The sequence below is a fragment of the Microcaecilia unicolor genome, chromosome 7 (genome assembly GCF_901765095.1).
Source record: "Microcaecilia unicolor chromosome 7, aMicUni1.1, whole genome shotgun sequence".
NCBI lineage: Eukaryota > Metazoa > Chordata > Amphibia > Gymnophiona > Siphonopidae > Microcaecilia > Microcaecilia unicolor.
Window position 1 is genome coordinate 45,683,614 of NC_044037.1, and position 15,847 is coordinate 45,699,460.

General features: G+C 44.2%; 1 protein-coding gene across 1 annotated transcript in view; it reads left to right on the forward strand.

The window, feature by feature from the left end:
- Positions 1-13,420, forward strand: part of GPC3 (glypican 3) — a 574,913-nt gene extending 561,493 nt beyond the window's left edge. Inside the window, exon 8 of the mRNA XM_030209925.1 lies at positions 13,080-13,420. Within this exon, the coding sequence (XP_030065785.1) occupies positions 13,080-13,264 (185 nt within the window). The 3' untranslated portion in view covers positions 13,265-13,420. The remainder of the gene's footprint in view (positions 1-13,079) is intronic.
- Positions 13,421-15,847: the final 2,427 nt, after the last annotated feature.

A 15,847-nucleotide genomic window follows, 5' to 3' on the forward strand; every position in this document is an offset into this window, starting at 1 on the left:
AAAGGAACGGAATCTGGAGTTAGCGGTGGAGGAGAAGGGTGCAGATAAGAGAGATTTACCCAGTGAACGGAGTTCCCGAGGATGAGTGTAGGGAGAGATGAGAGTGGAGAGGTACTGAGGAGCTGCAGAGTGAATGCACTTATAGATCAATAAGAGGAGCCTGAACTGTTTGCAGAAATGGATAGGGAGCCAGTGAAGTGACTTGAGGAGAGGGCTAATATGAGCATACCTATTTGAACCATGGGTATTCTATATAGACAGAGCTCTACTTGGTTCAAATAGAAGCTGTTGAATTGCACAGGACTGCTTGGTTCAAACAATTGATATTGTTTTTTGGTGGAGAGGGTTTTGTTTTTGTTACATTTGTACCCCGCGCTTTCCCACTCATGGCAGGCTCAATGCGGCTTACATGGGGCAATGGAGGGTTAAGTGACTTGCCCAGAGTCACAAGGGGCTGCCCGTGCCTGAAGTGGGAATCAAACTCAGTTCCCCAGTTCCCCAGGACCAGAGTCCACCACCCTAACCACTAGGCCACTCCTCGCCTTTGCATCTGAACTGCTCAGGGCTCCATACATACAAATGTTCTGTGGTTCAAACTGCAGATGTCTTCAGTGTGTGGGTCACAGAAGGGTAGAAGCAGCAGCAGGATTGGAGCAGTAAACAAAGGAATTAGTGATAGGAGACTGAAATTGGGATAGTGTGTCCTTTTTTAGGGGATGCACTTGCCATCCCATAGCAATGCTAACATCACTCTTTTAGACCCCAGAGCAACTAGCATATGGCAGAAAAAGGTGCCAGTTCTCAGTACCAGTATGTACCACCTGAAAAAAAAAACCCCAATTGTGTGTGAAATAAAACTAGAGGTGTCATCGAGCAGGCGAATAGGGTAAGAAAGTGTCTGGATCCTGAACTGTGCCTTGTGCACACTTATCAGTCTATTCTCCCTTCTCTGGAGCAGCAACAACTTGATTTATAATTGTTCTTAGCTATCATGCATTTCTGCCCATCATCTACTATAATAAAACTCACCCTCAACGTTCTGAGGACACTGACGTCAGTGAAGCCAAGCCCTGACTTCCTTCAAAAAGGTTCGAAGGTTCGTGGTGGTGAAGCCACCAAAATCGCTCTGGGCCCCGCCCTCGAGGGCGGAGCAATGGCAGAACAACGAACGGGTTGGCAGGGAGAGAGGCAGGGGGTGGGTGGGAAATCGCTCCGGGCCCCGCCCTCGCGTCAAACGTCATGACTTTGGGGGCGGAGCAATGGCAGAACAACGAAGGGGTTGGCCAGGGAGGGAGGGGGGGGGTGTTGGCGACAAAAACCTTGCTAGCGCCCGTTTCATTTGCTCTGAAACGGGCCTCTTTTACTAGTAGGAAAATAAGTGTCTCTACCAAGCCCCGTTTTAAAGCATAAATTCAGATTGGTTGGAGGCATAAGGTTGTGCTAAACAGACACCAGAACAAGAGAACCATCAGACAACCTGAGCAATTTTCTGATTGAACAATTAGCAGAATAATATAAAATGCATCTGTAAATACCTGCCATCAGCCTACATACATATGAACACTTGCAGGTGAGAAAACACTGTGAGTCGAAAGTGTTGAAAAAACATGAAAAAATTCTTAAGCATTTATATTTTGCAGAACTTATTTCTTACAAATGTTAGATGATCATTTTTCCCCAAAGTATATTTCATAAATGTATAAAGTACTCCAAAAGTGTTACAGTAGATTAATGCCATTAATGCATCCGGCTGGGGAAAAGAAAAGGAAGCAAAATAGGCGGAATTCCTCCTGATCTAAGTCCTAATAGCTCTCCAGAATTAGATTGTTGCCAGTAATTGCTCAGTCATGCAATGAGGTGACTGCTTTGTATTAATGAGTAAAAGAATTTTATGCTGAAGCTGGCTTGGGCAGCCAGGGTGAAGGACACGGAGGATGTTGTGCAGGCAACAGTCACAGGCTCCTAGGAAGAGGAACATGCTACCATTGCTTTACAGTGGCTCCTAGTGGCAAGACTCAAGAGTGTACATGTACTGGTAAGGAACATTTTCAGGTTAAAGGTCCTATTGTTTAAACAGAGAGAGTATTAAGGTGGCATGTGGTTTGATTTTGATAGACAAAAGTACAAAACAGGAGGAATTCTCTACGATGACGAATCTCAACAGGTAAAAGTAGAGACTAACCAAAGGCGATTCACCACTGGAGACTTGAGTCCAACAGTCTTTATTTGTAACAATAAAAAGACCCGACACGGGCCGTGTTTCGACGCATGCAAGCGCCTACACCAGGGGTTCAAATACAATACTCCGGATGGTAACACGGAGCTGCAGCTCTGCTAACATGCAAAGCTGTCACCTTTCTGGACACGTAGCGCTAATGACAAATGGATAAACACTTGCAGCGACTGCAGGAACAATAATTGCGAAAACAAAAAAAGCCTTGAAATCGTTGTGACTGTTCTGTTTGGTTCAGTGTGCTGCTATAGCCAGTTTCCCCAGAAGAAGCCACTAACCTGCAGGCAGTGCCGTGGATTGGTATGCCAGCCCGTTAATGAAATAGATCTGAAGACCAGCACACATCTATGTTTGTCACGGAATAAATCTTCAGGACAGGTGTAGTAATGGCAATAACTCATTGTTTGATGCAGATCTAAAACATCTTCCCATACTCGTAGTAGCAGCGAAAAAAGCAGAACCGATTGGCGTAAACTGTGCTGTTTGGCTTTCTAGGAAATCTTTTGTCTGCTCAATTAATGCACAGTAAAACATCTGGCAAATAAAAGCTGCTAAGGCTGCTAGAATGTCATTTGTTATTACCTGTCGGCTGCTTTTAAAAGGGCTATGGGTTTCATTCCACAAGGCAGGATGCTGCTTTTTTTCATTCGGCACTGATTGCTGGGGATGGGGGGGGAGATCTTATGCTTTTGACGTGCAAAAGTATCACGATCGTCTGAGGACTTCAGCAGGTTTATTAGCGGCTTTAATCAGAGTGCTTTTGTACGCATTGATCATGCTCTTCTAATGTTACTATATTAGGTCCAGCATCAGAGCCATCTGCTGGTATAAACCTGGCAGCTCGAAGGCCCATATGCTTGGATCCAAGGTGACATTCTCAAACAGTGGCATCTAGAAGTCAGCTCTTCCCTCTTGGCCTCTTTCCTAGCTTTGCTGGTGGACCAGCCACTTAGGCTCCAGCGCCCCTGCTTTGACAGTAATTTTTCCTCTTTGATTTCTTCTCCCTTTGACGGTGGGGAATTTGCTTCCCATTCTCTGCTTCAGATTGTAGAGCCTTTTAATGGTTAAAAAGAGGTGCTTCACCGAGCCTAAATTTGTTTTCCACATGAATGCATGTGCCTCTTCTAATGCCGCCTGCATGCCAGGGCTTATCCTTCTTGGCTTTTTTTTCTGTGCCAGCTGCAATTGAAACTATTATGCCAACCCTACAACAATCTACTCGTGGTTTAAGTGACTTATTTTGCTTTACAAGTGCTTCCAAAATTGCTCTATTTCAGGAAGAGAGCAGCACTTCAACCATGACTTGTGCCAGAAGGATTGGTACTTCTAATAGTAGTTCATGGCACATTGCCCCTCTTTGATTATGCAGATATGTAAAGCACATACTTGTGAGCTTACAGCTGTTTGCTGGTGTCAGCCATATTGCTTGTTGGAACAAGAAGGATGATCATAGCTTTTGATCTCATATTCATCAGACGCACACTGGGGCTTTGTCTTAGAAATTTTTTTTTTTTTTTGTAACCAGGAGATGCACCGTGAGAGTCATCTGTACTCCGCTGGTAAACATTCACAAGACTAAGCGTGGTAGGTGTTTAAAACAAATAAAAAATACATGTATATGTATAGCTGTTTCTATGTAGATATCAACATTTATATATTTGTGTTTATCTCTATACTGAATATAGATATAGATAGATTGGTATCTAGATTGACATATCTGCACACACAAACCCCAGAAGAAAAGATAATGTACTATAATAAAAAGCAACCTCAACGTTCTGAGGACACTGACATCACTGAAGTCAGTCAGTCTCCCAGAACGGTTCGTGGATTCATGGTGGTGAAGCCACCCCACAGACCCGTGCCCCGCCCTCGCGTCAAACGTCATGACGTCGAGGGCAGGGAAAAAAAATCACCTAAACAAACGGTTGACCCCCCCCTAAAGCTGCAGCTCAACACAAGGACCTCCAGCACCCCCCCCCCAAAAACAACCCCCTCCTGAGACACCCACCTTTGCGTTGCTTTGCCAGCGGGGGACCCGAAACCCCGCCAGCACAAGCCCTGTCTGCTCACTACGGCATCATCTTCGGCGTTCCTAGCCTGTGGAGGCAGGGCTTCTGTGCGTCTGACGTCCTGCACGTGCAAGACGTCAGACGCACAGAACTCCGCCCTGCATAGCTACCAACGCCGACGATGACGCCGTACTCAGCACACAGGTCTTGTGGTGGCGGGGTTACGGGTCCCCCGCCGCCAAACCAACACGAAGGTGGGTGCGATGGGCACGGTGGGTCAGATGGCTGCGGCTGGATGCATCGCCGTGGGTGGGATGGTGCTGGGAGGGGGGGCATCGCACCTCATAGGCAACTGCTCAATGAGGAAAGCCTTGCTAGCGCCCGTTTCATTTGGGTCAGAAACGGGCCTTTTTTTACTAGTGTTATATAAATGCTAGCAAATGACTTGATTAAAGCTTGTTTAGAGATGCTAACTCCTCTGCTGCATACTGGTCAACGGGTAAAGAAGCGAAGACCATGCCCCCCCCCCCCCCCCTCCCTGTCAGCCGTCTCTTTTCCATGCTGAAGAGTTCTAACCTTTCCTTATATGAGGATGTGCCTGTTTCTTGAACAAATGAGACCTCAAGTACTTATCGGTGTTGTACGGTGTGTCTCACTGACTGCAGAGTGTGTAAATTCCTGCCCCAAACTTGCATATCATGGAAAGATGAAAGCAATCCACTTAGCTGCTGCAGATATTATCAACTGACTATTAAAACTTCCACAAATAAATCTGATAGATTCTAAGCTATGATAAACTATCACATTTTGCTGCTGCAAATGTTATCGTGCTAGTCACAAACTACAAGTGACCCTCAGTACCTGAGATTAGTAACTTTGCAATAAATTTATGTTTGCATTGTCAACCTGACCCCTGCACTAGTACTACAGGCCTGCCTCTAGCCGGATTTTGGCATATTTTGAACCCAGGTGGCAATGAAGGATTGTTCATGCCCATATCTAGCCACCACGAAGACCTCTACTAGGTTCCAGGGGTGGGGGAAGGAGCTACTGGGGGACTGGGGGTGTGAAGAAGGAAATCAGGGGGATTATGGAGTGGGGGAGGTTTTAAGAGGCTCCTCTAGAGCATCAGGCCACACATTAGTGGCCCAGTGTTCCTGGGAAGGAAACTTAATGCCAGCTCAAAGCTGGCATTATCTTTCCATGAATAACACAGCTTGCAAGGTCAAATGCAAGCTGCATTAATCATGTTAGTATACTGAGCTGGTCTGTATGAATCTGTTCGGCAACTCATTATTAATTAACGTGCAAAGCTTTAAAAATGTGTTAAGATGCACAATTTTACCATCAAACATGCACCGTTTGGCAGAAAACATGTTATTCTCTAACTGTGACCCCTAATCGCTACCTTTTCCGCAATTGAATAGCCTTGCCATTTGGACCAGAATTAATGATTTTATACAGAATCCTGACTGGTGGCATCAGTACTGTTTTTTGCATTTAGCAGTTGCTTGAAACCTAAATATTAATTCATTTAAGTGCAGAATTATCCACAAACAGAGCACATTAAAATGTGTGAAACCCCTGAAATGTCAGGGTATTTTGGGGTCTTAGTGGATGAAGCCCTCTTTTTTTGCAAATTTTTAATTCTCAGTAATAGACTGCATAGTTTGCTATGTGCAAAGGTTCATTTCAAATTAATGAGCTGTTGCAAAGCTAAATTGTGGAAAATAGCTCATTAATTTTGAATTTAACTAAAATTGGCACATGAAAAATGCTTCACGGAACCTTCTTTGTAAAAAAACATATCTATACATTACTGAGGTATAGTTATATTTCTTTTGCCCAGGCCAGATCAATAGCAAAATTGTGTGGCTAATTTTGCAGTGCAGTTCATTTGCAAGGATAGGAAATTTGCCTATGAAAAAGGCCATTAGCTCACAGGAAATTCTGCAGATTAGTCCATTGACCTCCAGGAGGCAAGATAAAACATGCATTTTTGGAATTCATGCATCATAAACTTAAAAGGAGAATCATTATGAGATGTCCAGTGCAAAATAAATTCTGGGTCTTCAGAAATGCACTAATTTTCTGTAGAACCAACAAATACCTGGCATGAAACCACCTTCTGTTGGTTCCTCACAGACACATCTATTAAATACTCAATGCAACTTAATGAATATGAAGTGCCACAAATGTCTTATTGTAATTTAATGTGAAAGGCTGTGAGCCTCAGCTGTGCCGCACTGCATCCATATACTTCTCTGAGGACAAGCAGGCTGCTTGTTCTCAAATGTGGGTTGACGTCTGTCTTGGCCCAGGAAACAGCAAATTTTTCACCAGCAAAAATAAAAAGTTTTGCCAGAGCCTTGCGCGGACGACTTCCCGCCCGTCGCGTGAGCGTGCCTCCTCAGTTTTTTTCTTGTCCATGAATGAGGGTGACAGGTTTTTTTCTGTGCTCCTCGTAAGGCCCAGGGAAAGAGTCTGGCGACTGGTATCTATCATTTTTCTTTATTTTTCGTCATTTTTTTCTTTAAAAAAAACCCCCAAGACTCCACGTAGCTAAATTCGTAGTTTAGCCCCTCTTTTAAAGTTTCCTTTGTTTTTCGATGCAGCCAAGAGTTGAAGCGGCCTTGCGAGACTTCAGCTCTCGGCGGCAATTTTGAATCCCGAGACCGTCACAGCAACAGGATGCAGGGCAAGGGCAGCGCTCCGGGCAGGAAAGAGGGGGCTCTTTCCTGCCCCGAAGAGGTCACTAGACCACCAGGGCAGTAGATAGTAAGTAAGAGGAGGGGAGGGGAGGTGACCCTGAGGATGGGAGGTGACGGGGGGCAGGGGAGGGGAAAATGTGACCCGGAGGGAGGGGGGAATATGTGACAGGGGGCGGGGTGCGAATGTGAAATGGGCAGGGCTTGTGTCCTCTTTTTGAGAGGACAAAATATGGTAACCTTAATTATACTCATCTTAAACATGAAAATTAGATGTATAGTCGGCAATAGGGGTACATTTTCTGAAGGACATGTGATTCTTTTTGTGAGACTTGGAATCTGTGAAACTCAGAGGGGTGGGTGGGGGGGAGGTCAACTATTTCCATCTTTCCTGGAGTCTGAAAAGGTGCCAAAACTTGTGTGAAAACAAAAACAAAATGAAGAAAACTGTGACATCAGTGATGTGCTGGAGAATAAAATGTGGAATAAAATGTGGAAAAGGGCTGATCCAGTGCTGGCTTTAGATGAAGTTCTCCTTTTCCTAAGAACTACAACTCCATGTGTGCTGTGGGCTGAAAAGCAGCTCTGGATCAGCTCCCTTGGTTTGACGTCGTTGGCAATTCTGCTAGCTTAGCGGTCCTTTTACTAAACTGCGGTAAAATCTAGACTTAACGTTTTAACACGGGAGTTTCCTGTGTGCTAAGCCCAGATTTAACACTGTACTTTTTTTGAACTTTCTTTTTTTTTTTGCAGGTTGTGCATTAATTTTCCCATTAGTATGTGGTACCTGCAAAGAATTAACATGGAACTCTTACCACCTACTGTTTAAGAGACACTATTGGGCTCATTTCGAAAGAGAAGGACGTCCATCTTTCAACATAAATCAGAAGATTGACGTCCTCCCAGAGACATCCAAATTGGTATAATCGAAACCCGATTTTGGACGTCTCCAACTGCAGTCCGTTGCAAGGACGTCCAAATTTCAAGGGGGCGTGTCGGAGGCGTAGCGAAGGCAGGACTTAGGCGTGCCTAACACTTGGACGTCTTTGACCCATAATCGAAAAAACAAGGACGTCACTGATGAACACTTCGACGTTTTCACCTGGACGTGTTTTTCTTACGAATAAGGCACTAAAAGGTGCCCGAAATGACCAGATGACCACCGGAGAGAATCGGGGATGACCTCCCGTTACTCCCCTAGTGGTCACTAACCCCTTCCCACCCTCAAAAAACATCTTTAAAAATATGTCGTGCCAGCCTTTATGCCAGCCTCAGATGTCATACTCAGGTCCATGACAGCGCATGAAGGTCCCTGGAGCAGTTTTAGTGGGTACTGCAGTGCACTTCAGAGAGGCGGACCCAGGCCCATACCCCCCATACCTGTTACATTTGTGGAGGAAACAGCGAGCTCTCCAAAACCCACCACAAACCCACTGTACCCATATATAGGTGCCCCCCTTCACCCGTAAGGGCTATGGTAAATAGAACATGTTTGTAAATAGAACATGTAAATAAGGTAATCTTTTTATTGGACTGATTTTAATACATGTTGACTGACTTTTGAAGAACAAAACCCCCTTCCTCAGGTCAGGATAGGATACTGTAACAGCACTATACTGTACTGACCTGAGGAAGGAGGTTTTGGCCTCTGGAAGCTATATGTATTAGTCCAATAAAATGGTATTATTTTACTTTCTATATTTGTTTTATTTCTATTTGTTAATTTGTAAAGTGGTGATTGGTACTTGTTAGTTTTTTTCAAATTTACATCTGCTGTCTTTATATTTTGCACAGTACTAGGGGACAGTTTCTGTTTCTGTGGTGTTGCATTGTATGCAGAGTCTGGCATTGGGGGTTCAGTTTAATTTTTGTCTAAATAGAAAGTTTATGATTACTTATTCTATAGTGGATTAGGGTGTACCTGTGTTTGTGAAAAAGACATGGCTTTCAGTTGGCATTGACTGTGCAAGATCGACAATCTGTACTATTCTGTCTGGTTTCGTTTTACAATAGGTGAATTGATGTTCTAGTGCTCACTGTAGTGTTTAAGATGCTTTCCTTTTCCTTGTGTGACTCGTAGAAATGACTGCTTATGAGTTTGCTAGAATTGCTCTATAGGTCCTGTGTGTTTTGTATTCTTGGTATGCCTAGTACTGGATTTTGGAGGGGGGTGTTAAAAAATGACCAGCCCCGGGTGTCAACTACCCTAGGTAACCACTGCCCCTAGTCTTTGTACTTTTGGAATGAGTAAAAAATTGATTTAATTCTACTCATTCTACACCACTCAGGATTTTGTAGACCTCAATCATATCTCCCCTCATCCATCTTTTTTCCGAGCTGAAGAGCCCTAACCTCTTTAGCCTTTCCTCATATGAGAGGAATTCCATCCCTTTTATCATTTTGGTCGCTCTTCTTTGAACCTTTTCTAATTCCACTATATCTTTTTTGAGATACAGCGACCAGAACTGAATGCAGTATTCAAGGTGCAGTTGCACCATGGAGCGATACAGAGGCATTATAGTATTTTCGGTCTTATTCATCATCCCTTTCATAATAATTCCTAGCATCCTGTTTGTTTTTTGCCCACCGTCGCACACTGAGCAGAGGATTTCAGCATTTTGAGTGGCATCCAACAGCTCTTGGGGCAGTACTGTGATGGAGGGGGAAATCTGAGTTCATTTCCTGCTTCTGCCACTGACACCTTTTGTGACTCTGAGAAGTTACTATCTCCCATTGCCTCAGGTTTCCACTTAGATTGTAAGCTGAATACAGTGCAGTCTTGATCTTCCAGCCCAATCAGGACCGACCCATTGCTGGATAACAGAAAAGTTGGATAATACGGAAAACACTGCATAAATCCCTCAAACAGAGTTCCAGATTTTCAAAAATTGTTCTAAAACAATGATTTTTTGATATAAATAAATGCGATGATGTCACTGGGGGGGGGGGGGGGTCTGTCAGATATGCTAGATGGGTCAGATAACCGAAGGTCGAATAATTAATACATCCTCTAGTGTTATAGAAATTAACAGTTAAGGAATATTGAGATGGGAATTAGCTGATGCATATTCATTTCCTAGAAACATCTTTGTTTTTCTGGAAAAAAAATCTTTGTTTTTTTTTTTCCTTTTTTAAATGTTTGCTTTAACTGGTACCATGCAGTAGTAATAAACTCTTGGCTGGATATTTCCTATTTGGTAATAGCCAGTTGAGTGAAAGCAAAGGATATAATTTTGATCTACCCATGTATACAGTATGCTCCAATTTACCTCCTGTGGTCCCTGTAATTTTCTGCTGCATTTTTTTTAATGATGTTTATAGCCAAAAGCTCTCTTATGGAATTATCAGCTTGAACCAATTTTTTTCTCTTTCTTAGTGTGCTGGGGATCCTGTGGGTACAGTCAGGACAAATGAATGTTTTGGCCTAAAGTATGCAACTTATAAAATGAAGACAGCTATTATGAAAATGCTTCATGGCCTCAGAAAAGAGAGGCTTTTTCATTGAAAGAGATAGAAATAAGGTTTTTTTTTATCCTCTTCCTATGTTTCACTCTCCCTCTCTTTCAAACTTCAGGTCCACTTCATGTATCTCAGTTCCCACCCACCCCCCGCCCCTTCCCAACTCATTCTCTCTCTCCTTACTCCCCATTCCGCCTCCCTCACTTTTCCTATATCTGCCGTCCCACCAATGACAATAGGAGAGTATTTTCTCCACTGGTCTCCCTCCCTTTTTTCTATCAAACTCCCCATCTCCACTCCAGCACTACAACCTTGAGTCGTCCAAATTGTTTTTAGCTTCTGGAAGGCACATTGTGGAAATAACCCGAAGAGCAACTGACTTCAAGTAACATTCCACTGAAAATGTTACCATCTTGAATATGGGTGAATCAAAGCCCCACAAATTTGTCAGCATAAATAGCTTTAGAAAATTGGCTTGAGAGCAGGAATTCTAATACAGTTAAGGACTAAGGGGCCCTTTCACTATAAAGGGTTGCCGCATGGCAGGGGCGTAGCCAGACCGCGATGGAAGGGAGGCCAGAACGCAAGGTGGGGGGGCACATTTTGGCCTCTTCCCTGGCACCGCCCTCCCACAGCCACCTCTGTCTCTCCCCCCCCCCCCCCACGGCCACTGCCGCCTCCCTGCCATTGCCCTCCTGCCGCCACCTCTGCCTCCCCACTCCCCACCACCACCAATGTGAAGGTATCTTGGCTGGCGGGAGTCCCTAACCCCCGGCCAGCTAAAGCGTTTGTCCCGCGCTGGTCTCACATTGCCTGGCGCCCTGTTCTGTTTTCAGTCGCTGTGCACGCTCTTTTTAATGAAACTGAGCATTTGCGAGCATGCTCAGTTTCATTAAAATGAGCGTGCACAGCGACTGAAAACAGGACAGGGCGCCAGGCAATTTGAGACCAGCGCGGGACAAAATGCTTTATTTGGCAGAGGTTGGGGACCCCTGACTGCCAATTTGTGGCCCCCTGTAGCTATGCCACTGCTGCGTGGAAACCAAGAACTACCACCAGCCCAACACGGGTGCCAGCGGCAGTTCCATCCCCAGCGCACGCCATTTCTGGGGCTAGCGAAAGTATTGAAAAAATATTTCTGCAGAGAGTTACCCAGTGGTAACCGGGCAGCGTTGTATGCTGCCCAGTTACCACTGGGTTAGCGCAGGAGCCCTTACCGCCACCTCAGTGGTTGGCAGTAAGTGCTCCCCCCTCCCCGAAATGGCCACACAGCAAGTGTGAACTTACCGCACAGTCATTTCATTTTGGCTATTTTCACCCACCTGCGGCAAAAACAGCCACTGTCGCTATTGCAGGGCCCCTTTTACCTCAGCTTAGTGAAAGGATCCATAAGAATTTGTCTGTGTTCCATATTGATAAATGTAGTCCTTTAAAGAGCAGCTTTTCAGATCCATGAATAACACTGCAATTGAATGCAAGAATGCTGAAGCTGTGGGCATCAGAGTAGAACTGCAAATTTAAAATGCTGATTTTCAAATGCACTGCGCTTGCATAATATCCCCCAAGTTCTATGAATGGTGTCCAAAGTTACACAAATAAAATAATTAACTAATTTGCATTAAATTGCAAATACTTGGTGGTAAATAATAATTGGCTTAACAAGCATTAATTGATGCTAATTTACAGCGGCGTGCATAATAGTCAAGCCCTTGTTTGATAAACAGAGCACCTAACTTCTCTGGTGCGCAAATGCAAAGGGGGAGGGGCATGGGCGAGTCAGGGGCATTCCAACTATTCTTGTGCTCACTTTATAAAATAGTTGTATTTAGGCACCACCATTTACCCCAGCCATAGATATACCATAAGTGGTGAATCCTAAAGTTTTGGCCCATAACTGTGGACTTGCCGCTAGTATTCTATAATAATTTGGCACGCAACTCTGGCGTCATAGAATACTAGCTTCGCGCTCAGGGGTCCTTTTACAAAACTGCGGTAAAAGGGGGGGGGGCCTACACTAATGTCGGCGCCTGTTTTCGATACACGCTAAGGCGCCTTTTACCGCAGCAGGTAACAGGCTGTCTTTTTTCTGGAAAAGAAATGGCCGTGCAGTAAATGAACCACTTGCCGTGCGGCCATTTTGGGGGGAAGCACTTACCGCCACCCATTGAAGTGGCAGTAAGGGCTCCTGCGCTAACCCGACAGTAACAGGGCAGCATGGGGCGCTGCCCGATTACCACTGGATAAGCACCGGCACTACAAAAATAGAAAATATTTTTGTACAGCTGGAAATGGCGAGCGCTGGGGTTGGGATCTACTGCCAGGTTCCAGCGGTAGTTCCGGATTGGCATGCGGCAAACCCTTTAGTAAAAAGGCCCCTCAGTTATTTTTTATGCGTAGCATTTAGAGGTGTATTTTCAAAGCACTTTGGGAGGCTAAGTTCCATAGGTTTGTATGGAACTTTGGGAGGCTAAGTGCTTTGAAAATAAGCCTCTTTGTGATCTATATTGAATTTACTCCTGTGTATCATGGTTTCCAGTTACAATCCTTTTGGAAAACTTATGAAATATCTGTCATCCGTTTCTTTAGCCTCTACTAGTAGATTTTAATGTTGCTTATTAATACGACATGTAGAATACAATAAACCTCTTTACCTTGTTTTTCTTTCAGAACTGGCCTATGATCTCGACATGGACGATGTCCCCTTTAATAAACAACTTCTGAATCAACATAGTAAAGATGGTATGGCCATCCACAGCCTGGGAGCAGGAGATACCATGAAACGCCCTGCAGCACTTAATTTTACCATGTGGATAACTATTTTAATGACAATCTCTCTGAACTTTGCTCATTGACTTGTGTAGTCACTGTGGACTATCTAATATGCCAACTTTTTTTTTATGTAAGAAAAGCAAATGTAGAAGTTATTTTGACAAGCAAACATTGTATCAGTGGCCTAGTGGTTAGGGTGGTGGACTTTGGTCCTGGGGAACTGAGGAACTGAGTTCAATTCCCACTTCAGGCACAGGCAGCTCCTTGTGACTCTGGGCAAGTCACTTAACCCTCCATTGCCCCATGTAAGCCACATTGAGCCTGCCATGAGTGGGAAAGCGTGGGGTACAAGTGTAATAAAAAAAAATATCTAGAGATTCATGTTTTGCAAATGTACAGAGTGGAAAATAAAAGGGTTGTGAAGACATTGGTGTTAGTGAACATTGTACGTTTACGAAAAAAGATTAAATTGGTGATATCAACTTATTTTCATAGACACCTATTTATGTTTTGATTCAGAGAGATCAATTTAATTTATTGCTAACTTTGCATGTAGAAAAATAAGATACCGTTAGCTGTATATAAAAAGGATACAATATACTGCTCATAATTCTATAATTTTTTTATATGTTATTTTTATGGAGTTAAACTTTGATTAAACTTTGTTTTCTGTATAAAAAGTGTTTGCATTTTCTGTAGAAAAGTAAATGAAAAATTCAAGGTACTCAGAAAAGATTGAATCCTATCAAAATTACCTTAGCATATTTTCTTTTCATCTCAGCGCATAAATCATGGGGGCCCAAAACCAGATGAGCTTTAGGAAATCCCTGATGAATATTCATGAGTTATTTTCATGCACTGCCTCCATTGTATGCAGATGTAACCCTTTCTTTCCCAGGATAACTGTGTGGGTTAATTTTAGTAAAATATTACAATATTGTAAGAGAGTCAGGGCCGGGTCCAGCTTGAACTGGGAGGCCGTCAGCACAAATCATCCACTCACTCAGAACTCCTCTTTCTCTTCAGTCCAGGCCAGAAGTTTATACTTAAACCTGGATTCTTCAGACAAAGCAATGGCACAACCAGGAGTGTAGCTAGCCCTCCAATTTTGGGGACAACTAGGGTGAACTGGGGGGCAACGCATTCCTCCCATCTCCCCACCCCCCTCACGCTAAACGTACTTTTGCTGGCAGGGCTGCCAAGGCCCATCAGTCAAAGAAATGCAGTTCCTGAGTCACTCCTCTCCTCCATGCACTGCTTCTTTAATGCGGAAGTCAGCAGCAAGCCTCCAGCCGCCAACTCCTGGACTCCCCGAGCACGCTCAGTTCTTATGCGAACTGAGCATGCGTGAGAAGTCCCAGTGTTGGCAGCATGCCTTCTCCAATAAAGTAGGAAGGGAGCACCACGCCCACCACCATGACCTCTGGAGATAGTCTCACAGTAGTAGCAGTACCACAAGACTACTGCTAGGAGTCATAGTGGCCATTTTTAACTTGGAGCTGCTAGGGGCAAGAGCAAGTGGGATTCACTCCTGCCCCATCCCCCCACTGGAACACCAGGAATTAAGGTCCCTTGGGTTACCATGTGGCTCCAGAAAAAGGAGGACACATTGATCCAGTCTGGGTTTTACATACATTGAAAGCAATGGAAGTAAAACCCAGACTGGCTCAATCTGACCTCCTTTTTCTGGAGCCATATGGTAACCCTACTTGTGGGCCCTGTTCTAACCAGGGGAGGGAGGGGCAGATGAGGAGATTGTGTCAGGAGGTGGGAGAAGTAATTAGAGCCTCCTGGGGTAGGTGGGAGGGATAGGATGATGCTGTACTTTGCAGGCCAGGACCTGGAAGTTATGTGGATGCTAAATGATAGCATAGCTAACTGGGCAGTTCAGACTGCTCAGTTAGCTTTTTGAGCACTTGCACTGAATATTCCTGCACCTGCATAATTTCCAGCTCCGACCCCTGTATCAACCTCACCTGGCCAGTAAGTGCCACTATTCAGCAGCTCTGACAGGCTGTCCTGTCCATTTAAATCGGTTTGAATTTCAACCCCTATTAAAAATAGTTCTGGATGCAGATTTTAAAAGGGCAGATAGGGGGAGATCACATGATGCATCAAACACAGTGGCTATGTTTAGCTCATACTCTGGGAGCCTCACTCTTTCATTCTTATTTTTTGGGGCTTTACAACTTTGAGATAGCACCAGATTGTCATACTTCACATCTTGGACTATATGGACAAAATTTTTGGCGAGGATGGGGAGTGAGAAGGCCAGGGATGGAGAGGACAAAATCTTTACTGATATCCACGGTAATCTTTACTGATATCCAACTAGCACAGCTCACCTCAATGGTTGATAAAACACTTGAACCCTATTTGGGCCACTTCTCTTAACAATTGAAAATTTTCAGACACTCTTGGATGATATCATTTCTCGAACTGAGGAACTAGAAAATAGAGTTTCTGCAGTGGAAGATCATACCCATGAGATAAGCCCACAAATGACACGTTTGGAACAGGCATTGCGCAACCATGCGGCCCTGCTGGATGATATAGAGAATCTCTCAAGATACAATAATTTGTGGATTATAGGGCTCTTGGAACACCTACTAGAGAGAACCTTGCCTACTTTGATAGAAGAATGGCTCACCAATGAATTTCCTCTT